Below are 27,857 nucleotides of genomic sequence, written 5' to 3'. Positions count from 1 at the left end.
TGGCTCGCAAGTGGAAAAAGGTGTAACATCTGCAACGCAATATTTACTTTTCGCTTAATAGAGGGGTGAATACAAAGGAGGCAGCTCGAAAGATTTCAACTGTGTGTGGCGCGAGTGCTTTTGGGAAAAGTCGCCAGAAAAAGATACTCTTGTTTCAACAGAGGTCGTTCTGGCATGAATGATTTTCCACGTTAAGGAAGTCTCGACTATTGATAAAAGTGATGGATTACCATTTAATCATCATGCGACATTTGCATTCAACAGGCAAAGTTCAGAAGCCTGGTGTAGGAGCATTGCATGCTCTGATTCGAAACAACAAAAATCAAAGGACTAATATTGCAGTTTGGTTGAATGTCATTGGGTCGCTCATTGAGAACTCCTATGCAGTACTGTTACTAGTGACGAGTTATGCTGCCTTTATCGTTAACTTCCTAAGAAGAAATGAAAGGCTGAGCCCTACCAAAAGAAGTAAACTGGAGCAAAGAGTAGTGTGAAGATAATATTTTCTATCTGATAGCTCCATAAGTGTGTTTTGCACTACGAATTCTTAGCCAAGGGTGTGTCCATCACAACTGGAATTTGTTGCCAACAATTGGCACACTTTTCTGTCGCAGTGTAAGAAAATCAACCGACAAAACTGCATCACGTGTGCTACTGCATGATAATGTACTCTGTTGATTTGAGAAACAAAACTGATCGTATAACCGTAAAATTTTTCCTTTCCCGCTCTTGATCGATCAACCGTGAAAGCAATTCATTTCTAGACGAAAATGCTCTTCAAACTACACTGGTTTAACGACATCGTTAGAGCCAGTAGATTTCTACTGGCGTAGAATTTGTAAACTACGTTAGCATTGTCAGATTGTTTTAGATATTGTGAAAGAATATACTGTTGGTGATTAAATCCACATTGATGACTACTATTGTGTTTAATAAACTAATGGAAAACGCAATTGAAATATTCACTGTACTAATACAAGCTAAATTCAACTTACTACAGAAACATCACGACGGCATTCACTACAGAAACATCACGACGGCAGTCTATCTTAATAAAGCATTAAGTGTCTGTAAGGCGATTGTGCCTATTTTAACATGAAGTCATAGGATATTACCGACTTTTGCCTTCTAAAAGGTCTGTATTTACTTCATGTCCTGTAACATACTCAAGTATTATGAAAATGTGGCAGTTCATAAATAAAATTATGTAATCACAACAAAAAATTTGTCGGCAGGAAACAAAAGTGGCATTATGAATTTTGCAGTACCATAACGTTTTCGTTCTGATATTAAAGGGTAGCCTACTGAAAGTAGCAAAACGAATTTTGCTCGAACGTTGTCTTACTATTCCCTTATTGAGTTTTTGTCTGCCTACTTGTAGCTCTGGTACAAAGGAATTAAAAATTTGGCTTTCTGCGAGTCTCGAAAGGCGAACGAAAACAGCTTGCACGTGGAAGGCAATCACATTACCTCGGAGCTAGCAAAGAGATGCGGCAGATGTGTCTTAGTGATTGGCTCAGTAGCCGCTGTGATAGATAAATCGCACATAAGAGACAGAGAGTAGTTGTATTTCCCTTGTGGAACGACTTTCATGGACTCAGAAACATTAGCAGATGTCCTTATATTACATATAAAGAGAAAGTCACTCACATTATTCAACTGAAATGACACAATAATATCAAGTGAATTTAGCAGGATAGTTTTGTGCCAACAAGGAAGTAACTCGTTGGTCACAGAGTTGCCAAACATATTCTGCGTTGTTGCCAAGTTTCAGTTATACTACCAGGAAGGATACCTGCTGATGAGTTCTGTGAGTGACCTCGGAAGTGACTATAGCTTCGTCTCAAAGCTGTGGCTGGCAAGGGCCGGAAAATCCTCATTATAAGTCAATGAGTTTTATTTGCATTTCTGTAACTAGATTTACAGACTCGATTGTAATTACTTGTAATATATCGATGCGCTGAGTGCAAACGAAACGTAATAAATTAATAACTGCGACAGTTATTTGTGTTTTACTTTCTTAATCGGACCAAAACCTTGAAATTGTATTCACCAGACGCAATTCACAGCTTTAGAGCTTCTCCAGAGGTTGATTTGGCAACGTATCTTTGCTATACAGTATTGTTATTGAGGTCTTTGTCATTGGCACACACGCCAGAAGAGAGGCGTGACCTGGCTTCTTGTTGTCAGCTTTTCTGACGGATATCCTGCCGTTGCTCCAAACGTGCAGACTTAAGGTGAATTCGAATATTCCATACGGCGAAAATCTGATGTTTCAGTTCTTCCAGCTCTAACATTCATTGCCTCTAAAACAGGCAAGAGTTGTACCTTTGCTTAAGAAAGGTAATGCAGAAGACATAGAAAATTACTGGGCCATTTCCCTGCTGTCTCCATTCTCAAAAATAATAGAAGCATTTATGTAAGACAGGTTAATGAATTATCTGAATAAGTACAATATTTTAAGCGAATCACAGTTTGGTTTCCGAAGTGGCAAAAATACGGAGTTAGCCATAGAAGAATTCACAAAGGTTGTACTTGATGCTCTTGACAAAGATAAGTGTGTCACACGCATATTTTTGGATCTTTCTAAGACCTTTGTTACAGTTGACCAAAAGATTAAATTCAATAAATTAGAAGCATTAGGAATAAGAGGTGTAGCTAATGACTGGTTTCGATCATACTTAGCAAACAGGGTACAAAGAGTAGAGACAACACATACTTCAAATAGATATAAACATTTAGTAAAATACTTATCAGAACCAAAATACGTTAATATAGGGGCTCCGCAAGAAAGTATATTAGGACCAATACTATTCCTGATATACATCAATGGCTTTCCAAGTAGTGTTACTCATGGTGACAAATTCTCTTCGCTGATGACAGCAATATTACAGTCATTGAGAAAACAATAGAACTCCTTGCAGAGAAAGCAAACGAAGCTCTCAAGGAAGTTTACAACTGGTCAATAAGCAATAAAGTGACAGTGAACATAAAGAAAACTAGTGCCATGAATTTCAGTTTGAGGAGGGAAAATGACAATGTTAAATTAGATGTAGATGGCACCTTTATAGTCTGCGTAACAAATGCAGAATTTCTAGGAATGGATATTGATTCTTAGTTGAAGTTGTGTGAACACACAAAGATATTTGCAAACAGAATTTTATGCCCTTAGAATCCTGTCATCAATGTGTAACATGCTGTGTCTTTCAGTTACATACTCTTCATATGTACACTCAATTCTTAGCTATGGCTTTCTTTTTTGGGGAACAAATACACAAAATATGAACACAATTTTCAAACTCCAGAACACAGCCATAAGAATCATTACCAAAAATGGTAGTGGAGCTCATTGTAAAGATCCGTTCAATATACTGGGGATTTTAACTGCTCCATGCGAATACATTTACCAGTCAGTTGAGCACATCAAAAATAGCATTGGTAATTACTGGTTGGTTGGTTGTGTTGGGGAAGGAGACCAGACAGCGAGGTCATCGGTCTCATCGGATTAGGGAAGGACAGGGAAGGAAGTCGGCCGTGCCCTTTGAAAGGAACCATCCCGGCATTTGCCTGGAGCGATTTAGGGAAATCACGGTAAACCTAAATCAGGATGGCCGGACGCGGGATTGAACCGTCGTCCTCCCGAGTGCGAGTCCAGTGTCTAACCACTGCGCCACCTCGCTCGGTGGTAATTACTGCACAAACAGTTCTGTCCATGACCAGGGAACAAGAGCTAGACTCAACTTACATTTGACAAGAAAAAAATAAACATAAAACGCAAAACATCATTTTCTACCAAGGAATAAAACTGTACAATAAATTACCAAAACAGATAAAAGAAATTCCAAAAATATACTTATTTAAAAAGGCAGCTAAAAACTATCTGTTATGCAATACATTTTATACATTGATGGATTATTTAGATAAAACAGAGTTGGGGTTTGGTAAAGAAATGTTATACAAATAAATAATAATAATAATGATTATAGAACATCTAACATTTCACATAACACCTTCACACTAAGTTCTTTCCTTCTTTTTTCCTTTTCTAGGAATACTTACCCCCCCCCCCCTCTGCTATACATTGCACAACACTAACACCGCTTCCTCTTTCTGAGCTCAACATCTCACTCTTTATAGAGGGATGCTGACTCAGTTTTTCAGGATAGCAAATGGGGAGTTGTGGTACAGAAAATGTGTGTCTTTGTGTGTGTAGTGAGTGAAGTGTTATGAAACAATGTGTGTATAGCGTGTGCAGTGACTGATAGTGAGATATGAGTGAACATTGTGGCATTACATTATTTAATAAGTTATTTGTAAAAAAAAAGTATTGTATACCAGAAGTAAATCTAATGATCGTCTCTAACTAGAAATCTGTAGATGCATATGTATACGAATTAGTTTATTTTAAATTGGTCTAAACTTGTAAATACTTTGACATGTCCTATATCCTTGTAAAAAGAGGTCTACGGATGAATAAAACTACTACTACTAAAATAGTTACAATAAGCGTCAGAAAAGCGCCTGTGAACCAATAATTAGTAATGCAGTCATAATTAGCGGAATCTGACAAACTCCATCTGTCATCTGATAATTGTGAAAAACTGTTTTTTTTTTCATCTGCACAGCACCGCAGTATGAAGTCAAGGGTTTCGTAGGATTCCTATACTTAATTTCGTTGTGATCGTTTTCAATGACAGTAGAGGAGGAGCAAAACCATATGACTTGAAATATACGTTTCAAGCGGGATTTGAATCTTTGGCTACATCGAGTGAGGTATCAAGAATGTAAACATTCACTCATTGCTGTAGTATAGGCTAGGGGAGAAAGAAGCAGGTTTCCCACAAAGTAAAGGATGAGAGACACTGTAGTTTAACGCATAAAGTAACAATCTCGCAGGCGTAAATTTTCCAAATCGTTGTCACTTATTTAATATGAGTTGTTCAGAAAATTACAACTAAATCTAGTAAAATGAATAGGTTAATGCAGCTCCAGTCCGTCACTATCACTGAGTTGCCAAACATTTTCCGAATAGCACTTAAGATAGAAATATGTGTGTGTGTGTGTATTCTTTCAGACATGTCCGAAAGAACAGACACCACGAATCGAAACAGACAGCCTCGTTAATCAATTAAACATCGAAGGACAGATGTCCAGGGTGTCACAGAGCGTTCAAATACAGCTACGGCGGCAGATGATAATTTGTGACTGAACAGGTTCGTGGTGTCTTTTCTTTCAGACATGTCCGAAAGAACAGACACCACACCTATACGCATATACAGGATGTTTCAGGAGAAATAGTAAATATTTTAGCAGGTTGTAGTATAGACGAATTGCATTAAAAATTCCATATAAATGTGTTCACTTTTTATTGAGTACAGAGATACAGCTGTTGGTATGTAACACTAACAAACTCAAAGCAAAGGCAAATGAGGACATTCAAAGTTGATTTTCAAAAATTCCCCCCCCCCCCCCCCCCCCCCAACCGCAATGCACTTTTGACTTCTCTTGATAAAACCACATGTAGCTCTTCTGAGGTCGTTTTTGCGTTCTTTTATGAAGCTGCACTATTCATTATCCGAATGATCACATCGGCTCTTGGGTCTACGTTTTCTTTGTAGACTTCGCATTTCAAACATCCCCACAGACAAAAATCCAAAGGTATAAGGTTAGTGGACCTTGGTGGCCAAGAAAAGTGCCCATATCCACTGATGCATCTTCCGGTAAATGTCAGGTTTGGATGATGTGTCACCTGAAGACTAGAATGTGCAGGAGCTCCGTCATGCTCTTCCAATTATACAGGAAGCTCATTTTCAAGGAAGTGTAGACAACGGGGTCCTGTAATCAATAAGAATTGTACACGTGTTATATGGCATTTTTTCTGCAGTTTGTCTATACCACCACCTCCTACAATATTTATTATTCCTCCTGAAACATCCTGTATAATTACTCGGGTCTCGACGGGCCATCGAAAGTTTTCGGTGCGAGACGCACGACAGCATCCGAACCCTCGCAGGAATACAGTGTGGCTGCGAGCGAGTGGAACAATGACGGGGGGGTACCGCGTATGTGGTATGCGGCAAAGATGGGAATTTGCGTCTGACGAGGGGCACGTGTAGATAGGCCCTGCAAGGAGGTTGGCCGTTGTGTCCCGATAGTGCAATGGTCAGCGCGTCTGCATAGTAAGTTGGAGGGCCAGGTTCGAGCCCCAGTCAGCCACAAATTTTCATCTGCCGCGTTGCTGTATTTCAACGCTCTGTGACATTGTGGACGTCTGTCCTTCAATATTTAAGGTGCAATTGTTTTTTGAGACAATGCAGGTGATTTGCGAACATTTGTCTTGCCATCAATGTAACAGGACTTGAACGGCATCCATTCCTCAGTCATTGCTTTGTGATAGCGCTAACCCATGTCAAAACTTGCGACTCAGACTGTAGCGCATATTTGGTCAAATACCGAATGGTCAGTATACATGTATTTACGAACAGAAGAAGCAGGATTGCAACGAGCTGCTCACTTAACCAAGGGCAACATATAGTACCTGTAGTGAGTCATTTCAGCTGCATAGCTGACGCTAATATTTGTCAAGCAATTCACTGCAGAATTAATGTAATACCCGCACGATGATCTCTGTAGTCTTACTGCATCAAGCTCGTGAATGGAGTACTATGTTCGTTAAATCAGATTACTCAAGCTGATGCCAAACAAGGAGAAGCGACGACGCCACCACACTATCTTTAGTTATGTAGTCAGCGCTAGATTATGTGCGCCACCATTAACATTACTGTAAGCAGTTTGACAGCATAGCACCACCACATTCACTGACAGTCTGTACCGTTATCATAACACAGTTGTTCAAATGGCTCTGAGCACTATGGGACTTAACATCTGAGGTCATCAGTTCCCTAGAACGTAGAACTACTTAAACCTAACTAACCTAAGGACATCACACACATCCATGCCCGAGGCAGGACTCGAACCTGCGACCGTAACGGTCGCACGGTTCCGGACTGAAGCGCCTAGAACCGATCGGCCACAACGACCGGCAAAACAGTTGTTATTTTGCAGTGATTACAAGTCACTGCCGGCCGCGGTGGTCTAGCGGTTCTAGGCGCGCAGTCCGGAACCGCGCGACTGCTACGGTCGCAGGTTCGAATCCTGCCTCGGGCATGGATGTGTGTGATGTCCTTAGGTTAGTTAGGTTTAAGTAGTTCTAAGTTCTAGGGGACTGATGACCACAGTAGTTAAGTCCCATAGTGCTCAGAGCCATTTGAACCATTTTTTTTACAAGTCACTGATGATTGTCACGAATAGCGGAAAGCGCCTCATGAATTTGAAGTTCCATTTGCATTACGCCTAGGACAGAGAGAATCCTAAATAACAGTAAGACGTTACCTAGCGAAGGGAAGAGTCAACGTGTTGTCTCGATTTCTTGCAGGTTGATATTAATGTAGTTTCCGATGATTTCACACTAACGGGTTGTTTTGGCTGTCGGGATACCCATATGGGGATTATTAAAGTGTAATTTCTAGAACATTCAGCTATCTTAATAACACCTCATTTTTGATTGAATATGACTCGGAAAGCAACGTTAGTTTGACGTTTCCGTCCGTCCCCTGACGACTCCTTGAATGAAGTCTGAAGTGCACTCGCAGTTGTGTTGCCTGCCACATGAACTCTGTAAAGTGTTGTGGCAGCTTGCAGTCATTGCTGAATACAGACATGTGCAAATGTCTTCACTGCTCTAGGGGATCTCGTCTTTGTTGCATTTTTCCATGCCGTAATTAGCACAGTAACATAAGGCTCATTCTGCTGAAGAACTTGATCCCTGCAAGTCCTTAAATAAAAGTCTGCGAGCGCTAGTAATGCATGGAAGGAAACAGACTGTTCGACAAAAGAATGCATAGCTCCCTGCTTCTTGTGTTTCCTATAGGGCCTACGATAAGAATCTAGTGCCATATTATGCTTCAGAACCCAAAACTGTTTATTTTTTCACATCACACTAAAACAAAAGCTACGATATGAGAAGAGGAAATAACTTATATGCTTCTCAGAAACTTTAGTTTTTATTTTCTCACATCGTACTAAAACAAGGGCGTTGATATGAGAGGAGGAAATGAAGTATACACCTCCAAGACATAATATTTCCTTGTGTGCTACTACTGCGTGCATGAAAGCTCTGCAGTTAATTTTTGTATTTTGGATAAATTTTGGTATCACCTCAGATTACTTTCCTGTTTTCTTGGGATGCAAATAGAGTGGTCATTTCATCACTGGTTAATATTCTGATGATTAATACATGATGCCCGTTCCAATTGATCCATGGCACCTGTGAGTAGAATCTCACGTTTGTTACTGTAAGACCATGCAGGCAGTGATGTCTGCTGACTGCACTGAGAGCCAAGGTGATTTCTTTCTGTTTATGGCGAAGAGTCTGCTGCAGTGTCCACGCTCAGCCAACATACACAAATCGCGGCGGTACTGGGCACTGCTAATCGCTGCACTTGTCGCGAGCCGCGACAAGAGCGCACAGTCTCTTCTAACGATATTATGGAGTTAATACATCTTACTTACTTTATATAATATGCAGTCACTGCATTACAATACTTTACAGATATATTTGATGCAATATTTGTTGTTACTCGTTCTCTCTAATGTTGATAGTATTGATTCAGATTGTGAACACACACACACACACACACACACACACACACACACACACACGCAGTCATAAGGGGGAGACTGAACGTAAATAGACTTGTATGCCAAAGAGCTGCGACAAAGCAAAGCTTTACTGATTATCAGATGATTGTCCACATGGGTTTTGTGGACGAGTATACTTTTAGTGACCAACTCACGTACCATGATTACGTAAGATTTCTCGAAGGCGTCAGGGTATTGATTCCACGAAGGCCCTCGATAGTGTAGCGTGATGGTTTACTTCCCACCTTACGTTTTCTATACTCGTCCGAAGGTCGCTTGCATTTATAGGTCCACATGGCAATGACTCGTTACCGCTGCCCACATATTCTCTATTGGGTTGAAATCCAGTGATCGTGGAACAAACGGCAACAGCTTTATCTTCTCTTGGCCCTGAAACCAATCCTGCGCTGCTCTGCTCTGATGGATGGGGCTGTGGTCCTGTAAATAAATTATCTAGTTACTTCATATATTTATATTTAAATAACGTATTTGTAATAAGCACATTGTATGGGTATTTTCCACAGTGTTTAAGAGTTCAGGCCCTGTCATAGGTAACTGATCTAGATTCAATACTCTGATTAGGAATGTGGTTTACGAAATCTACCGTATGATGAGAAACGTAGACGGAAATCTACATTAAAGCTGACTGGCTGAATCCGATTGGAACGATCTGGTATCGAACTAACATTACAGAAATTGGATAATTTGAACGTCTGTTTTGTAAAATGCTGCACGTATAAATTCTTTTGATGGAGCAACATGTAGCAACTGTCTAAGAAAAAGTGAGGAATATGTCTACTAGCTGCAATGCAACGTAATTATAACCTATAATTATCTAATGCAAATACTGAATCGAACAATACACATCTATTTCAGTGGTGGGAAGATACATTATATCGGATTTGCTGATGACATAGTAATAATAATAATAATAATAATAATAGGCCTAATAATAATCCCATGTGAGGTTGTTAGAGCCTCCATCGGGCAACTCCCCAGGTGGCGGATAGGGGAAAGCCTCCCAGATATGGGTGGTATCGAGTAAATCAAATACTTGGGATGGACCTAGTACTAACACAATCCTCAACGGCTATTCAACCCGTTGGACCCAAAATCCAGACACGTCTTAGTGAAAATCACTGGTACTCCAGTTAGTGTCTGTTAGCTCAATGACCTCGGCTGAAAATATTTGGTTTCAAAGGCTTCAACAACCTCTGGTCCTATCTGGTCCTGGTATCATCCAAGCCAAACCAATGGAACACAAGCAAACATGAATGTGCAAGTAAATTCAGCTTTACCCCAGGTGATACACAACCCGCCCTTCGGCATATGGACTTTCGGATGCTGGGGAATACAGGCTGGGATAGCAGAGAATATCGGAGATCTCTGGTAAACTTCCCTACAAGCAGAAAACATTCATTGGAACACTAAATATTAATACATTGATCCAAACAGGAAAACTACATAATCTCACATAAGAAATGGACCGACAAAAAATTATCATCCTTGCTCTTCAAGAAACATGACTGACAATGAAACCTCGCATAACTGAAACTAACGCATCTTCAAGAGCAAAACACAACAAAAGGTAGCGAAAAGCGAACGAATCTTCGGCATGGCATTTCTCGTACACAGATACATCATAAACTCTGTCAAAGAAGTCACACCCATCAACAATCGACTTATGACTACGCGCATTCAAAATGCCTATAAAAAATATACACTCATCAATGCACATGCTCCCACCAACATCGAAAATAAGAAAACCTCGAAAATGTCGAAAAATTCTGGAACACTCTCGAAAAAAACCATGAGCAAAAATCACATAGATGGGAGACATCAATGCTCAATTTGGTACAGAAAAAACCTATAAAAATCATTGGTAAAAATTAAGCACACAAAAACACTAACACCAATGGCACACGTTTCATTGACATTTGTCAGCACTTCAACATCAAAATGATATCTTTCTACCACTTTAGGAAAAAACCAGGAAAACAGAAAACATGTCGATCTCCGATCCAGCATCTTTTGTGAATACCAGATCGACGTCGTTGCCATCTCCTACGTCCACTGCAAAATCATCCACGATATTCAAGTCCCACGAGGCGCGAACGTAGACTCAGACCACTACCTCACAAGAGTTAAAGTGAAATTCTCTCCAAAGAGAGCTCACCTTAAAAATCTCTGCATCCAAAAATTCGGCGCATCCAAAATTCAAGAAGCCAACATCACAAAAGGATGAGAATAAGAACCGACAAGCAACTGGACTAACTTCTGCAGTAAAATTATCAGAAAAGCGAAAGAATTAATCCCACTTTAAAGAAAAGGCAAAACACCCTTGATGGGACTCCAATTGCGATCAAGCTATCATCAATCGCCGACTCGCCTTCCAGAAATACAAGTATACAAAATCCAATGCTTAACTGCAAGATGCTAACTAGAACTTCAAATTCGAAAATGACCGTTGATACATACATCGACGGCGTCTCGCCGCGTTCACCTGGGCGTCGTTGATTTCAGGCGGCAGGTGGCGTGTGACCAGTGGCCGGTAGCCGCTGCAGCGCGGGCAAACTCAAGAGCGTAAGCTGTTCTGATCGCGAGGCAGCCACGAGCTGCCCTGCGGAATTGTTTCTGGAAGTATTTGTTATTACTGGTGGGTAGAATGTGAAGTGAATTATCTTCGGTGTTCAATCAGACTAACAACTTTATAAACGAGGGCCGGAATGTGGTGTCCCATTAGACCACGGGCTGACAGAACACGACAACATCTCGGAAGTAGACAACACTTCCTCCTGACACTACTGCATCTTACAGTGTTGCCAGATTGCGCAGATGGCCGGAATTAGCGTTGTCAGGGGTGGTCGGTCTTATTGGCCACCTTACGTAAACAACTCGGACTTAGTATCTGTGGCTTTCGGCCGGCGGTCAGTTTTTATGTCTAAGACTGCACACTAGAGCAATGGTTCCCAACCTTCATTACACCATTACCCCTGAGTGCGATTAGACATTAGGTACCCTGCCCTGTCCTGCCTCCCCTCCCCCCTCCCCCACATTATCACCAACTTTAGCACCTAACTAGACTATAGAATGAAAGACTTTTCTTGGAACACTTTTATTTATAAAATGGTGAAACATTCGTGATATTTAGTGTGTGTTAGAATTAATGAGAAAGGAATTCGTGGTACATTGCAAGTGCTACCCACAACTAATTATCCACAATGAGGGTAGACACTTGTAACAAAACACACTTTCCATGCATTACTACTCTCCATTGTAGCACTTTTTGCTTCATCTGCACACTGCATCGCCATTTAAAATCAACCAAGTTGGAATGTGAGTACTATACTAACTGTTCATAAATCACTTGATTGCTGCACTCCTAACTTCCGACTGGCGGAAACTGGAAAACGTCAGACAGTTAATGTTTTGTGTCTGACGATACCCTCTGACAGTAATAGTAATAATAATAACAATAGTAATAATACTGTGTACAGCACTATATGTAGTTACTGCTGTAGTAGTAGAAGTTATTGCTGTGTTGGGCTGTCAATTAATTCATTTATCTGTCTCGAAGTGAATAAGGAAGCAATTTCAGGACTACTGCAATTATTATCTGCAATTTGGAGAAGACATTTTCTTGAGATATTTAGCATTTGTGAGGTATATGTGCATCAGCGATGTATGGGAGAAAGCTAAACATACACTGTGTGATCAAAAGTATCCGGACACCCCCAAAAACATATGTTTTTCACATTAGGTGCATTGTGCTGCCATCTGTTGCCAGGTACTCTATATCAGCGACCTCAGTAATCAGTAAACATCATGAGAGAGCAGAATGTGGTGCTCCACGTAACTCGCGGGCTTCGAACGTGGTTAGGTGATTGGGTATCACTTGTGTCATACGTCTGCACGCGAGATTTCCACTCTCCTAAATATCCCTAGGTCCACTGTTTCCGATGTGATAGTGAAGTAGAAGTGCGGAGGGACACATACAGCACAAAAAGTGTGCAGGCCGACCTCGTCTGTTGACTGGCTGACTGCCGACAGTTGAAGAGGATCGTAATGTGTAATAGGCAGACATCTATCCAGACCATCAACACGAATTCCCAACTGCATCAGGATCCACTGCAAGTACTATGGCAGTTAGGTGGGAGGTGAGAAAGCTTGGATTTCATGGTCGATCGGCTGCTCATAAGCCACACATGACGCCAGTAAATGCCAAACGACGCCTCGCTTGGTGTAAGGAGCGTAAACATACGATTGAACAATGGAAAAACGTTGTGTGGAGTGAAGAATCATGGTACACTATGTGGCGACCTGATGGCAGGGTGTGGGTTTGGCGAATGCCCGGTGAACGTCATCTGCCGACGTGTTTAGTGCCAACAGTAAAATTCGGAGGCGGTGGTGTTATGGTGTGATCGGGTTTTTCACGGAGGGAGCTTTGCACCATTTTTTTGCGTGGCACTATCACAGCACAGGTCTACATTGATGTTTTAAGCATCTTCTTGCTTCCCACTGTTGAAGTGCAATTTGGGGATGGCGATTGCATCTTGCAACATGATCGAGCACCTGTTCATAATGCACAGCCTGTGGCGGAGTGGTTACGCGACAATAGCATCACTGTAATGGACTGACCTGCACAGAGTCCTAACCTGAATCTTATAGAACGCCTTTGGGATAGTTTGGAACGCCGACTTCGTGCCAGGCCTCACCGACCGACATCGATACCTCTCCTCAGTGCAGCACTTTGTGAAGAATGGACTGCCATTTCCCAAGAAACCTTCCAGCACCTGATTGAACGTATGCCTGCGAGAGTGGAAGCCGTCATCGGTTAAGCGTGGGCCAACACCATATTGAATTCCAGCTTTACCGATGGAGTGCGCCACGAATTTGTATGTCATTGACAGCCAGATGTCCGGATACTTTTGGACACATAGTGTACGTGTGTAGTGGGTGGACTATGTGAGGAACCTGCAATCTCCACCACATTAATGCTACTAATTGAGAAAAAATAATTATTGATAACTTACATAATCGGTATTTAGAGTCTTACAAAATTGTGATAAGAGTAATGATCTTTTGAAAATAATTATTTTCGTGACTGGAAGAGAATATTTTTGATTCAGTGGGGATCCACAGCCTCTGTATGTTTAATAAAAGAGTACATTGTCCGTTGTAGGCTGTATTGTGCTGTATTAAAATCGTGCTACTAGCTAATTTCAACACACAATGCGTAATACATGACATAGCAAATGTATTTGATAATGATGAGCACAATATGTTATACATGGCAGAGCAAATGTCCCTGATAATAGCTCACTGCCGAAATTCGCTAATATACTGAAGAGCCAGAGAAGTACACTTGCCTAATATTGTATAGGGCCCCCGAGAGCATGCAGAAGTGCCGCAACACGATGTGGCATGGACTCGACGGAACTGACACCATGACTCCAGCAGAGCTGTACATAAATCCGTAAAGGTATGAGAGGGTGGCGATCTCTTTTGAACAGCACGTTCCAAGGTACCCCAGTTATGCTATGCTCGATAATGTTAATGTCTGGGGAATGTGGTGGCCAGCGGAAGTGTTTAAAATCAGAAGAGTGTTACTGGATCCTCTCTGTGACAATTCTGGACGTGTGGAGTGTCGCATTGTCCTCCTGGAATTGCCAAAGTCCGTCGGAATGCACAATGAACATGAATGGATGCAGGTGATGAGTCAGGATACTAACGTACGTTTCACCTGTCAGAGTCGTATCTAGACGTATCAGGGGTCCCATATCTTCCAACTGCACGCGCCCCACACCTATACGGAGCTTGAACACCAAGTTGAACAGTCCCCTGCTGACATGCAGGGTCCATGGATTCATGAGGTTGTCTCCACACCCGTACACGTCCATCTGCTTGATACAATTTGAAGAGAGACTCGTCCGATCAGGCAACATATTTTCAGTCATCAACAGTCCACTGTCGGTGTTGAAGGGCCCAAGTGAGGTGTAAAGCTTTGTGTCGTGCAGTCATCAATGGTACACAAGTGGACGTTGGGCTTCGAAAGCCCATATCGAAAATGTTTCGTTGAATGGTTCGCACGCTCACACTTGGTGATGGCCCAGCATTGAAATCTTCAGCAATTTACGGTAGCGTTGCGCTTCTATCACGCTGAACGATTCTCTTCAGTCGTAGTTGGTCCCGTTTTACCAGGATCTTTCTCCGGCCGCAGCAATGTCGAGATTTAATGTTTTAACGGATTCTGATATTCACGGTACGCTTGTGAAATGGTCAAACGGGAAAAACCCCCACTTCATCGCTACCTCGGAGATGCTGTGTCCCATTGCTCGTGCACTGACTACAACACCACGTTGAAACTCACTTAAATCTTGATAACCTGCCATTGTAGCAGCACTAACCGATCTAACGACTGCGCTTTTTTTTCCCTTTATTGTGATTTTCAAACCTTCACATAAAGGTAGGCCGTCAGTGGCCTATCTTTGCCGCTCTTTGGCCACAGAAAAACATACATTAAACAGGAAGTCATAAAAACAAACATACATGGAGGATAAAAACAGGAGATATACATATTAAAATAAAGGAAGGCGTTCACGGACGTCCTTGTTGTATAAAAAAGTTCAGCACTATACACAAACGGAGACACAAAGCTGCACTCGTGAATGTAAAAGCACTGAAAGAGAGACACTGATGAACTGATGGGAAGAGAAACACTAGCACAGTTGCGACGAACTTCGGCGCACTAAAACATACTGTTTGCACGTAAAGTCGTGGGCCTGCCACAGGGAAGTGGGGAGGGGAGGAGGGAGGGGGGGGGGGAGGATGTCAGTGGTAGAAAAGAAGGGAAGGGTAGGGGAGAGGGTATGGGAGGGGTGGAAGCCTCGGAGGGGGGGGGGGGCGGAGAGAGGAGAGCGGAGGAAGTGAGGAGGGAGAGAGGGTAAAAGAGGTTGCCCTGGGGGAAAAAACACAGGAGGAGGAAGGAGAGGATCAAAGCTGGTAGGAGGGGTAGATGGAGGGGACGAGGGCGTCATCAGGGAGGGCACAAGGGTATGGAGTGTGGTAAGATGGAGAGCAGGTGTACAGGCGCGGCAGTGGACGGGGGTGGGAAAGGATGGGAGAGACAAGCGGGTTAGGGGGATCAAATTTACGGGAGGTGTAAAGGATCCGTATCCGTTCAAGGAAGAGGAGGAAGTGTAGGAAAGGAATAAGTCGTAAAGGGTCCGCGTGGGGGATGGGAGGCGGATGCGATAGGCGAGGCGGAGTGCATGGCGTTCTAGGATTTGATGGGACTTGTAGAAGTTAGGAGGGGCGGAGATCGAGGGGTGATGCGCATAACAGAGGATGGGGCGGATGCAGGATTTATAGGTGTGGAGTGTTGTGGAGGGGTCCAGACCCCATGTGCGGTGAGAAAGAAGCTTGAGGAGCCGGAATCAGGAGCGTGCCTTGGCTTGGATTGTCCGAAGATGCGGGTTCCAGGAGAGGCGACGGTCAAGGGTGAACAACTGCGCCAGACACTTGCTGTTTTATATAGGCGTCGCCGACCGCAGCGCCGTATTCTCACTGTTTACATATCTGTATTTGAATGCGCATGCCTATACAAGTTTCTTTGGCCTTCAGTGTAGCACGAGCTTAAAAAAGCACAATACAGCTTGCAACGGACAGTATATTTTTTATGAAAGACAATCGAATCGTTTGGTTTTTACACCTCAGAAAATTTCATTTTATCCCTCAGGGGGTAATTACCGTCAGGTTGGGACCCACTGGAATGGAGTATATGACTGGTCACAATCGCAAGCGACTGCTGCTGGACACCCAAGCGGCATTTCATTGCATTTGCGTTGCACCAGTGGACGAAAGGACTAACGTTCATTTTTGACGTGCAAATGGGTCCCTGTCACCTTGTGTATTATCGTGTTTCGCTGCTTATAACTAGTTTTTGCCCTACACGCTGTCAACCTAGTATTGGTGCTTCGTGAAGCAGGGATTACAGTTAGTTACATTGATCATTTGAACGATTCGTTTTATCGAAATGTTGCGGAACAAAAGTCTGTTTGCAGGATATGTATACGTAATTAGTGTTATAATCAAAATTTTTTGTTGCTGGATAATGAAATCTTTTCTGAACCGTTGACAGCTTTAACAATGAGCCATAAATATCATTTTTCCCCGTAGTATTGTTGGTGTGGACATGACTATTCTTTTCAAAATGTAATGGATCATTTATGACGAATTCATTTAGCGAATATGTGTATTGTAATGGTGCAGATGAAATGCTAGGCTCGTTGAAGAGGGATGTATGTGACTATTGCACATGTATGCCACATACTCCTACTCGTTTTTGTGCAATCAAAACTTTCTTTAAGTGGTGAGCTGCCCCAGAATATTATTCTATAATACGTTGTCGTGTGGAGGCATGTGAGGAGGTTAATTCGGTTGTTTCCAAGCCTAGAAATTATGCCAAGAGCAGAAGCAGCAGAACTTAGTTATTTTGCAAATTTAGCAATATGCTTATCGATATGCATTCATCAGTATGTGCATCCAGAAATTTATCAGTACGTACGCCCAAAAATTTGCAGCATTCGATCCTATTTACCGACTCCTGTTCTTGTGCTACGTCAATTTATTGAATACGTCTGTTACAGCCACAGGCAGTTTCCAGACATTGTTCTGATAAATGAGAAACTATTTACCAGACAAAAAAGGAATTTTCATTATCTTTTCCTTGCAGGTGATGTTCCTGTGCAAACACAGAAAAGTCGCTACATATAAGCCTAACAAAACTTTTCAGAAGTCCCTGATCAGGCAACACATACGCTTTAGATGTAGAAATCTAATTGTATCATGTCCTTACCTGTAACTAACGTTTTATTAACTTTCAAACCATATGCATCTGCATTTTCAAGTTGTGAGTAACTCTCTTTCCCAGCTAACGGCAATTAATCTTACGTAGATTAATTTAAAAGTTAGAAAGGGTAACTTTAAATGGGCGGAAAGCAGTGGTTTGTAAAATGTAATTCCTATATGACAAACAAAAGCCAAACATATTGCTAGTAGTAGCTCAAAGCAGTGTGGATCAGATGAACTTGATGGGTAACTCCAAACTGAGCAAATCTGCCTGACATCAAGAGAAAATGTGGAACTTCTCAAAATGTTATTTAGTAATGATGACAAAGGGTGCTGATGAATTAGAGCAGATGTCACTATTCTGTTTATAGTTATTTTGATTGCGGTACTTAATTTTGAGATGGCACAGTACCTAGACTGAACAAAGTAGATGGGAATAAGCTAATCAAGTCAAAGTGACTAGTGTTTTTTTTTAAGGGGTCTTGCGAGCTTAAGTACACAGGGTGTCCCAGGAGGAAAGGTACTCAGGGATATGACAGAAATGATCATTTGAAGCAAAAATGTCTAGTGAACATGGGCTCTAAAATGCATAACTTTAAGAGTTGTGAGTACTTTTTCATCTTCGATATTGCGAAACAAATCTCTTCTACTGCAAGCTCTTTGCTTTCCATATTATGCGAGAAGGTAGTATGGACCAACAAGAAAAAATGTTCAGTAACCATGGGCCCTAAAATACGTACCTTAAGAATTCTTCAGTAGAAGATACATGTTTCACAGTAGCGAAGATGAATAGGTGTTCGTAGTTCTTAAGGTATGCACTTTAGAACCCATGTTCACAGGTCTTTTTATTTATTTATTTATTTTTGGTCCCTACTACCGTCTCAAAATATAGAAAGCAAAGAACTAGCAGTAGAACAGATTTGTTTCACAGTATTGAAGATAAAGAAGTGCTCATACCTCTTACAGAATGAATTTTAGACTCCATGTTAAATAGACATTTTTGCATTAACTAGACATTTTTGCTTCAAATAATTGTTTCTGTCATATTTCTGAATACAGACCATTCCTCCTGGGATATCCTGTATAAGGATGTGTTACATTTTTCACAAAAGGTTATAAAATGACAAATGCTGATTACACAATATGAGACTACACTATACCAAGCTGATAAATTGATGATGTCATTAACATGGCATATCTACAATCCTCAAGAAATAACCAGTGGATGATGCAACTAGCAACATGTAAACAATAGCAAAACAAAAAAAGAAGCAAACTAACATGTTCTCGACAGGAAAAGTAGGTTTCAGTGTGAATGTTCTTGTTTTTGTTGCCTTTTGACATAAAAACTTGTAAATATCAGATCACAGTGGGAAAAGAGTTTTTTTTTAAAAAAAATCAGGAATATAAATGTAATTTTGAGATATACAGTGTCTGAATATTTCAGGTCTAGAAAGTAACAACCCAAGCCACCCCCACACCACATGAACAACATCCGCAAGTCTCCATTGCTTATATATAGGCCAAATAAAAACATATCAGACTACTCCTGCATTCTAGTATACTCACCTAGCCTCCTGTCTCTTTGTTACCAACATCCACATTCTGCCTTCCGTTTTGTAGGTGCTTGTACAAAAAGACAAATATAGTAATCTGGTTAATAACAGCGAATCCAGTATAGATGATTTGGAGGCAAAAACATGGAAGCCTAGTGATGACCTACAGAAGGTCATTACATCATTCCTGATTCACTTTTTCCACTTTAGAGACACTCATTCTTATGGTTTTCTTGTTCCATTTTACAGTGGTAGGTAGTAAGCAGCACACCTGCACTGTGCTAGTTAAGTGCAATCTCATCATCCAAAGGCCTGCTAATACTGAAGGACACGTAGTGTAATTGCGAAACATCAATGAACGTGATGTGATCCGTCATCCGCAGAAGCTTGATGCAAAGACTTTGAGGCATGTCAACATTTATACCAGTATTAATATGAATGTATAACCACAACAGTTTCAATGAACTATGTTTTGAATTAAGCACCGTGTGGTTCGTATGTATGGGTTTCATATTGCACTTCTATAAATAAGCTTTTCTTATGAAATATTCAATATAGCAATATGTTAGGTAGTAAGATTAAATGTAACAAGATGAAATTTACTGCATTCTACAATTTTAGCTACAAATAGTGCATACCGTTTCCTCTTTTATAAATTTTATGGCTATTAAACAGTTGCACAACCCAAAGTTGTGCACTAGATCATGACTCGAATCCAGGTTCATGCCTTTTGTTGCGATGCATCAATCAGTTGCATGATCTGTGCATACTTTACAGACAGATATAGTTTTAACATATTACTTATTTCCTTACATACTTTTCCAACTCAACACAGACTCACCAGCCATTTTGCTGGAGTAGCACATCTTGGGGAAAGAATATAGGGCTTGGAGAGTCTGATGTAATGACAGCCTTGTACAGTTAAACATTAACTTGGTTTGCAAAGTGTGCACAGATAGCAGAACTGGTAGTGGACTGCATTTCAGAGTCAGGGATCAGGTCTCAAGTTGTAGTTTGGCACATAGTTTTATCTTTCCACAAATGTATCTCTGTGACCATTTTACATAGGTGCTATGTGTCATTGTTTTCATTTTGCATGATGTCTGCAGTGCAGAACTCTGTCTCAATGGAGTTCTGTTCTAACTCAGGAATTTCACTGTGCAGGGTGTCTCAAAGACCTTACATCAAGCATGTAGGGGTGATGGATTGTAGGTTGGGGAAAAATATTTTGTTAGAGAGAAAAGTTCACTGATGCTTCTCGGTGATGCTAGGTATCCCTTTGCACCTGAGTGGCAGAAGGGCATAGTGATTTGGTGTGTGCATATGTGATGCGTGTTGTCAGTAATCAGTCATCTGCTTTGTGTGAAAGGGGCTGGGCTGAACAAAATTAAAGTTCCTGATTCACTTTTTCCACTTAGAGACACTCATTCTTATGGTTTTCTTGTTCCATTTTACAGTGGTAGGTAGTATGCAGCACACCTGCATTGTGCTAGTTAAGTGCAATCTCATCATCCAAAGGCCTGTTAATACTGAAGGACACATAGTGTAATTGCGAAGCATCAATGAACGTGACGTGATCCGTCATCCGCAGAAGCTTGATGTAAATACTTTGAGGCATCCTGTATAAGCAAGTATTTGGTCAGTGTGAAGCCAGTGGTTTTAAAAATATTATCTATGATTTGTTGTTTTTCTGCATATGTAAAAATGTAATGTACCTGGGCAGCAATAGGAAGCAAATTTTAAATGGCAATTTGTCAGTATTTAATTTTCAAAGTTAAAAAGACTTGAAATGTTGCTCTATGTCTATACACAGTGTTTCTCCCATCTCATAAAATTTGTATTGTGATTTACATTCAACTTTCCTTTTGAAGCTGTCCCCATTGCTTATATATAGGCCAAACACTTTCAATCCGTTTCTTTCTTTTCATTCAAATTCCACTGTTTTTCAGGCACGAAACCTTTAATACTTTTTATGATAGAAGTGTTTCAGCATATTCTTGACAGTAAGTAAAATTTCAACATTCAATTTCAGTTTGCGAGTACTTTGTACACATAGAATGCCAGGACTTTGCAGTGGCTGACTGCAAAGAAAATGCAACATATCTCCCTGGCAAGGAGCTGTCATCGGTACACCATGAACACCACTGGCGTGAGGGTAACCTGCCGAGCAACTCGAAGTGTGTTGTATGCAAGAAGACATGCTGGTCAGCAGAATGTCTGTCAGGATACCGATGCGAGTGGTGTGGCATGACGGTTTGTGATGATAAACTCTTTTTATCTTTGTTAGTTTTTATAGCCTATTTTCTGTATAGCTGTAAAGAGATACCAGTTAAAAGTTATGGCTGACATGTCCATCTAAAAATAATAACTAAATTTCAGGTTGTGAGAAAATGTTCACTAGCTATCTCTTCTTTTTGTACCTCTTGCTTTTTTACGGAGAATCCTTGTTTATTTCTTTAGCTTGTGTCCTCAGTCTTGTTATCATTGTCTTGTGTTAAGTATTAATAGATGAAACATAGTATGTAATAAATGCAGTAAGAAAAATAATCATCATTTTGAGGTAGAAATGTTAAGGGTGCAGGAGTGGCACACAAGCAGTCAAAAGTATATTAGCATTATTATATTAGCATTAATCTCCATCCCAGAACTTGAAGGAGCGACAGGGCAAATAAAATTGCTTTACAACATTTGAAGATTTTCGTAATTTAGTGTTTGAGCAAAGAAAGATTACATACTGTATGGAGAGGTGGAAGAAAAAATGGTACAGACAGTCAATTTGGGTTGAGGAGAGACAGTGGAAGACAGCTAGATTTATGACAAAAAGAGTAATCCTGAAGTGAGAGAAAATAGTGACCATGATGTCAGTGTAGAAAGTAGACTGTGTACTAGAGAAGGGTAAGAGTGCTAAACTAATTAATAGACATGGAAGGGAAGTGTTTTCAGAAGGTATAAGAGGGAATAAAATCTAACAACTTTTTCCCACGAAAGACCAGTTCAACATTGGTCATTTTACTGTCATAGATGAACATCATCTCTATTTCAGCATCTTCCTTTCCTTTCACAGTCAGCATCTCTATTACAGAATCTAACTGTCATATCTCGGTAGTAGAAAGCAACTTCTTAGTATTCAGATGTAATTTCAAAAAGCCTTAATAGCGAGTATCACATAAGTGACTTTGTCTAAAGTTTACATTATTTGCACTGTCATTAAATAACTCCTCCCAGTCATCTCAGTGATAATGTTAGTTTCACAACATGGTAGTGCAACAAAATGAGTGATTGAAAACGTATCTACTTATTTAACAGTAGTAGAGAATCCTGGGGGAGAACAAGACATAAAATAAAGGAAGTGCAGCCAATCACCTGTAGAAAACTGATGTGTTGCACACAGACACCTGTAACAGAAATGAGTATTCATTGGCTTTCAATTTCTGTCTCTTTTCCAAGCAAAATTACATATTCATAAATACAACATTGCATCAGTTCACAATAGGTGAGTGACAGCTTTACCCTTATTTTACATATTTACTTATTTTATTTAGTCATCTGGGGATCATCTGATAATGAGATAGGATCTGTCATCATTTTCAGTTACTTTGTCTTCTGTAGTTGATATCTTGAGGCTGCCTGCCTGCTTTTCACTTTAATGACAGTTCTTAATCATCTAGACTTTTTATCTCGTGCGCCTAAAAACTGTACTTATCTTGAGATCTCAGCTTTAAGAATTAGAGACATAAAGGGCCAGTTGTAAAAAAGCACTTGATCTTAGATTTGCACAAAAAATGAACTCTGATCAAGCTGAATCAGAAATCTGCACTGGATAAACTTTAATCTCACGTTATTGCACTGTGAACTAGGATCAATTTTGTCTACCAAAATTTAATGGATCAAGCCTTATTCTGTTATAATAATCAGTAGACAACATAATGCACTACAGAAGAACAGAATTTGTTTTTCTCAAGTACAAGCTGAAAAGAAGTAAGTAATAAACAAGTTGTTGTTAATACCGCTAAACTGCTAAGTTTAAAAATTTTTATGTCTGAAATGGTATGGTAAGGAGAGTATCAACAGTGTGAGTAATGTGTTAATGGGCAGATAATAATTGTTGTCATATGAATTTTAGGAGACAACACACAAAGTGAAAAAGTTTAAAAACATTTTAAAGTCACTTAGCACCTGAATGAGAAATGGACATTAAAACTATTTAAAATGAGCAGTTAGCTATATAGAGTTTGATTGCAGCCAATAATGACTGAGCATGAGCCTCTTTTACACAAATGCTTTCTAGGATTGAATAGTAGTGACGACAAAATTTGTATTAAATTGCTTGCATGGGGATGAAAAGAAATGGTAAGCACATGTAAGTCAATTAGGAACCTAATGTTCATTAGCCAGAGTGAAAATAAAATTGTGACGCAGTAGCTACTTGCTGGACTACAGTGCCAGTGGTCTGGGGTTCAAATCAAAGTCTGTCCTAAATTTTTTTTGACCTCTGGTAGTGTTCCTTAATGTGCAAAATGCCAAATTCATCACAGTCTGGAGACCACGTTAAAATGTAGGTCCTCATATTCGTGGATGGGCGAGTCTGTTCAGAGATGTGATTAAGGCAAGGCTGTACCAATTCGCGATGAACCACCCCAAGTAAATTATTCTGGTGGCCAAATCAACATTCAGGTTGTTCACAGTGCTACCTATAAAGACAATGCAAATGTGTACCTTTGCCACACTCTGTGCTGATAGTTTCTTTGGTGTTGAATAACAATGGCTTTCAAAACCCATGAACAATTAAAACTTTTGTCCACACAGAAAACCACCGTATCTGTGGCCAGTAATCCACAATGTGTATTTTTTCATCACTTCTGAATGCCTGACATGACACCATGTTTGTCTACAGTTTGTGTTTGCAGTTGAATTAGCTGTGCCATCTAATGACAAATGGCAGGTGGTCATGAATTATCAGCTTCTGACTTTGTATTCTCAAAAACATTTTGTTAACAAAAGGTATTATAATGACAGTGAGTTTTAAAAACATACCACTGTGGTGGGGATCTTCAGTGCTGAGAGCCTTAAGTATGGAGTCTTCTTGTATTTTGTGGATGTTACTTATTTTGTCTGCGTATTTTATACAAAACACTAATGATATTTGGCAGCTACTCATCTGTAACTGTTTCATGTTTGGTACATAGATATACACAAACACAGGAAACCTTTCAATCTTTTCTCAGTTTAAGTAACCTCCATCTCTGTCTTTCTCTCATATATGACCGCATACTCACAGATCAGTGTGCAAGCGCATCCAAACCCATGATAATACAACTGATTAGACTATGTCCTTTGTGCTAAAACTTGACTAGAAGAAGGGATCAGTTGGCAGGACTTATTCTGAGGCATCAAGGGATCACCAATTTAGTATTGGAGGGCAGTGTGGAAGGTAAAAATTGTAGAGGGAGACCAAGAGATGAATACACGAAGCAGATTCAGAAGGATGTAGGTTGCAATAGTTACTTGGAGATAAAGATGCTTGCGCAGGATAGAGTAGTATGGAGGGCTGCATCAAACCAGTCTCTGGGCTGACGACCACAACAACCACAATGTCCTCTTTGATGGGTGGGAAAGTGGTTCAAATGGCTCTGAGCACTATGGGACTTAACTTCTGAGGTCATCAGTCCCCTAGAACTTAGAACTACCTAAACCTAACTAACCTAAGGACATAACACACATCCATGCCCGAGGCAGGGTTCGAACCTGTGACTGTAGCGGTCGCGCGGTTCCAGACTGTAGCGCCTAGAACCGCTCGGCTACTCCAGCCAGCCTGGGAAAGTGACTAAAGGAATGCATCAGGGAAAAGGGAGTAATGTTGTTGTCATGGTCTTCAGTCTGAAGACTGATTTGTTGCAGCTCTCCATGCTACTGTATCCTGTGCAAGCGTCTTCATCTCCACATAACTTCTGCAACTTACATCCTTCTGAATTTGCGAACTGTAGTCATCTCTTATTTTCCCTCTACAATCCCCCCACCCCCTACCCAAATTCCTTCCAATACTAAATTGGCAACCTCTTGATGTCTCAGAATGTGTGCTATCAATGATCCCTTTTCCTAGTTAGGTTGTGCCACAGATTCCTTTTCTCTCCAATTCCATTCAGTACCGCCTGATTAGTTACATGATCTACCCATCTAATCATCAGCATTCTTCTGTAGCACCATATTTCAAAAACTTCTATTCTCTTCTTGTCCTAACCGTTTCTCGTACTCCATACAAATAATTTCAGAAAAGACCTCCTAACACTTAAATTTGTATTCAGTGTTAACAGATTTATCTTCCGAAATGCTTTCCTTGCCATTAGCCAGTCTACATTTTACATCCTTTCTACTTCAACCTTGTGCATAGAAATAAGCGGTTAAGGAGGTGATGGGAGACAGGAGCTAGATCGCTCTCAGCAGCAGTAGCAAAATGAGGGCTGAATGATGTAACAGTCACAAAACTGAGAGTGATGGTGCATGCAAGAGAGAAAAAGAGAGAGAGAGAGAGAGAGAGAGAGAGAGAGAGAGATGAGATGAGTGGGAAAGTGGAATACAGGGAAGAAATGGATTGGACAAGTGCAGGAAAGGAAAGAGTGTCATCATAGAAGTGAAACTGGGATAGCAGGCAAGAGTACAATTGTAGGTTTGGGCCAGAGAGAAGCTATGTGAGTGGGATAGTTCCCACGTGTGTTGTCAACATAGCTGGTGGCTGGTGCTGAACTGTGGGAGGGGAGGGGGGAGGTGGAGAAGTGGATGAGGGGGTAGGATGCATGGAACATGCACTGAAGCAGCTGTTGAAATCACTTGTATTGTTGTATGCAGCAAGTTTAGAAACTGGGTAGCTGCATTTGTCGTAACTATTTAAGTGGGTAAAAGATGATTAAATGTTGCCCTGACATAGCACTCTACACTGTAATTGCAGCACAGCTAGTAAATAACATAGTTGGTTTCACATATGGTTCTTCCTTTAAAGGGATTGGAAATGTATGTTACTGGACAACATTTCAAAATTGAAAGCAGTTGACAACTGCATGGAATAGGTTGTGCACTTGTGTCTCCCATTGAAGGAATGATCGAATGGGTGCTGGTTTGGAAGTGAGGGTGGCAGAGACATGGGTTAGTGTACTGCATAAGTTGGGTGTGATATAGAGTGCTGATATAGGGGATGGTAGAATTTTAGCTAGAATAACTGTCATCTCAGGCCATGAGAATAGACGATTTGATGAACAGCTTGTACCAAGAAAATTGTCACGTACTAGAAACAGTAGTAGGTAATAACTGTTCAGCAAAGGATTTGGTTGAGTTTTCAAGGCTTGACTGATACTGAGAGATAAGGGAAGTATTGATTGGTGGCTGTTTAACAGTAGGTTTGCTCCTTTCCCGGGTATAGAAGATGTGGAAAATCTCTTTCTGTACTGGATATTGTTTGTCTATGGCTGTGGCAAGGTTGGCAACATATTTGCATAACTGCTGCTTCCGACTGTAGATGCATCCACAGGTGCCAACACTGCTGTGAAATGGCACAAGTGGCAAAGTGTCAGAATAGAGATTGAAAGGTTTTAAGTACCAGAAGATTTTATAGAATTAGCTGATAGTTGGAGATAAACATCCAGAAGGGTAGCTTGTTGAGATGGATCAGGTGGAGTAGATTTGGGAACTGAGGTTCTAGAGGAAGGAGCAGAATTTGAAGTGCTATGTGGTAAGGAGTAATCCTCAAAATGGCGTGAATAAGGACAATTTGATAGTGATGCTGATCAGAGAAGCTTTCTGTGGGAATATAATAACCTGCTACGATGGCAGTCGAGCAGAGTTGGGTTTGTGGAACTTTGGGAACAGATGAAAGGTGGATGTGTGGAGGATTGCCATTGTGATGAGAGGTTACTGTGATAGGTTTTGGGACATTCCTTATATTTTTAGGAACAGTTGGAAATCATATTGACCTTATGGGATGAGATATCGGTGGGTTTATAAGCAGAGATGTTTGAAAGCTATGGGAGACACTCAGTCACACAATCACAGTGTCTCTTAACAGAGGTGGAGCATTTTCCTGTGAAAATAATGCTGATTTAACTAGAAAATTAAAATATGCTTTTCTCTACTTGCTGTTTTTATTCAGAGGTGATGATCTTGGCGTTAGCGTGAACTATAAGTGCCCTGCACTCCTTCCTTTAATTATACTTTTGTTGTCCGTATGTTCCCATCATTACCTTGACCAACTTCTGCTCCTTTGCTCCTTGCCACACTCTTCCTCTTTATATCTTTCTCTCAGAAAGGAAAATATGATTCTGGAACTTTGAGGGTCATTGTTTATTTGTCATTGTGTCTGTTACCCATACTTGATTTAAGCTAATTTTTGGAGGCACAAATCTTTGTATCTCTATTAATTCTTCCATGATGATTAAATTTCAGTTGTTTCTTTTTTAATTAGTTTATGGATTGTACTAAAGAATAGCCTTTTAATTTTTTTTTCAAATATGCATTCCTCCATAATTACATAGTTAATAATAGACAAACAGTCATGAAAACTGCAGTACCAAGAAAGAATGGCTCAAATGAATGCACAGTTTGAGGATATGTAGAATGTCATATCAGCAGAATGTCTATAAATCTGTCATAAAAAGTGGAATTGTTAAAAGCAAATGTTGGCATGGCTCATGAATAGCAAAAGGTGCACTACCAACATATGAGAGAAGCTGAATGGGACAATAAGATTAAAAAAGAAAACGGTGA

The 27,857-nt window shown here is 40.5% G+C and overlaps 1 protein-coding gene across 8 annotated transcripts in view; it reads left to right on the top strand.

Annotated features, from left to right (window-relative positions):
- Nucleotides 1–27,857, top strand: part of LOC126483035 (diacylglycerol kinase theta) — a 733,775-nt gene that overhangs the window by 378,798 nt on the left and 327,120 nt on the right. For all 8 annotated transcript variants that reach the window (XM_050106590.1, XM_050106584.1, XM_050106589.1 and 5 more), the window contains exon 4: nucleotides 21,139–21,359. In XM_050106590.1, coding sequence (XP_049962547.1) covers nucleotides 21,139–21,359 — 221 coding nt within the window. The remainder of the gene's footprint in view (nucleotides 1–21,138; nucleotides 21,360–27,857) is intronic.

Source organism: Schistocerca serialis, chromosome 1 (assembly GCF_023864345.2).
Source record: "Schistocerca serialis cubense isolate TAMUIC-IGC-003099 chromosome 1, iqSchSeri2.2, whole genome shotgun sequence".
Classification (NCBI taxonomy): Eukaryota; Metazoa; Arthropoda; class Insecta; order Orthoptera; family Acrididae; genus Schistocerca; species Schistocerca serialis.
Note: the sequence above shows the minus strand (reverse complement) of the source record. Positions and strands in the feature narration are given on the sequence as shown.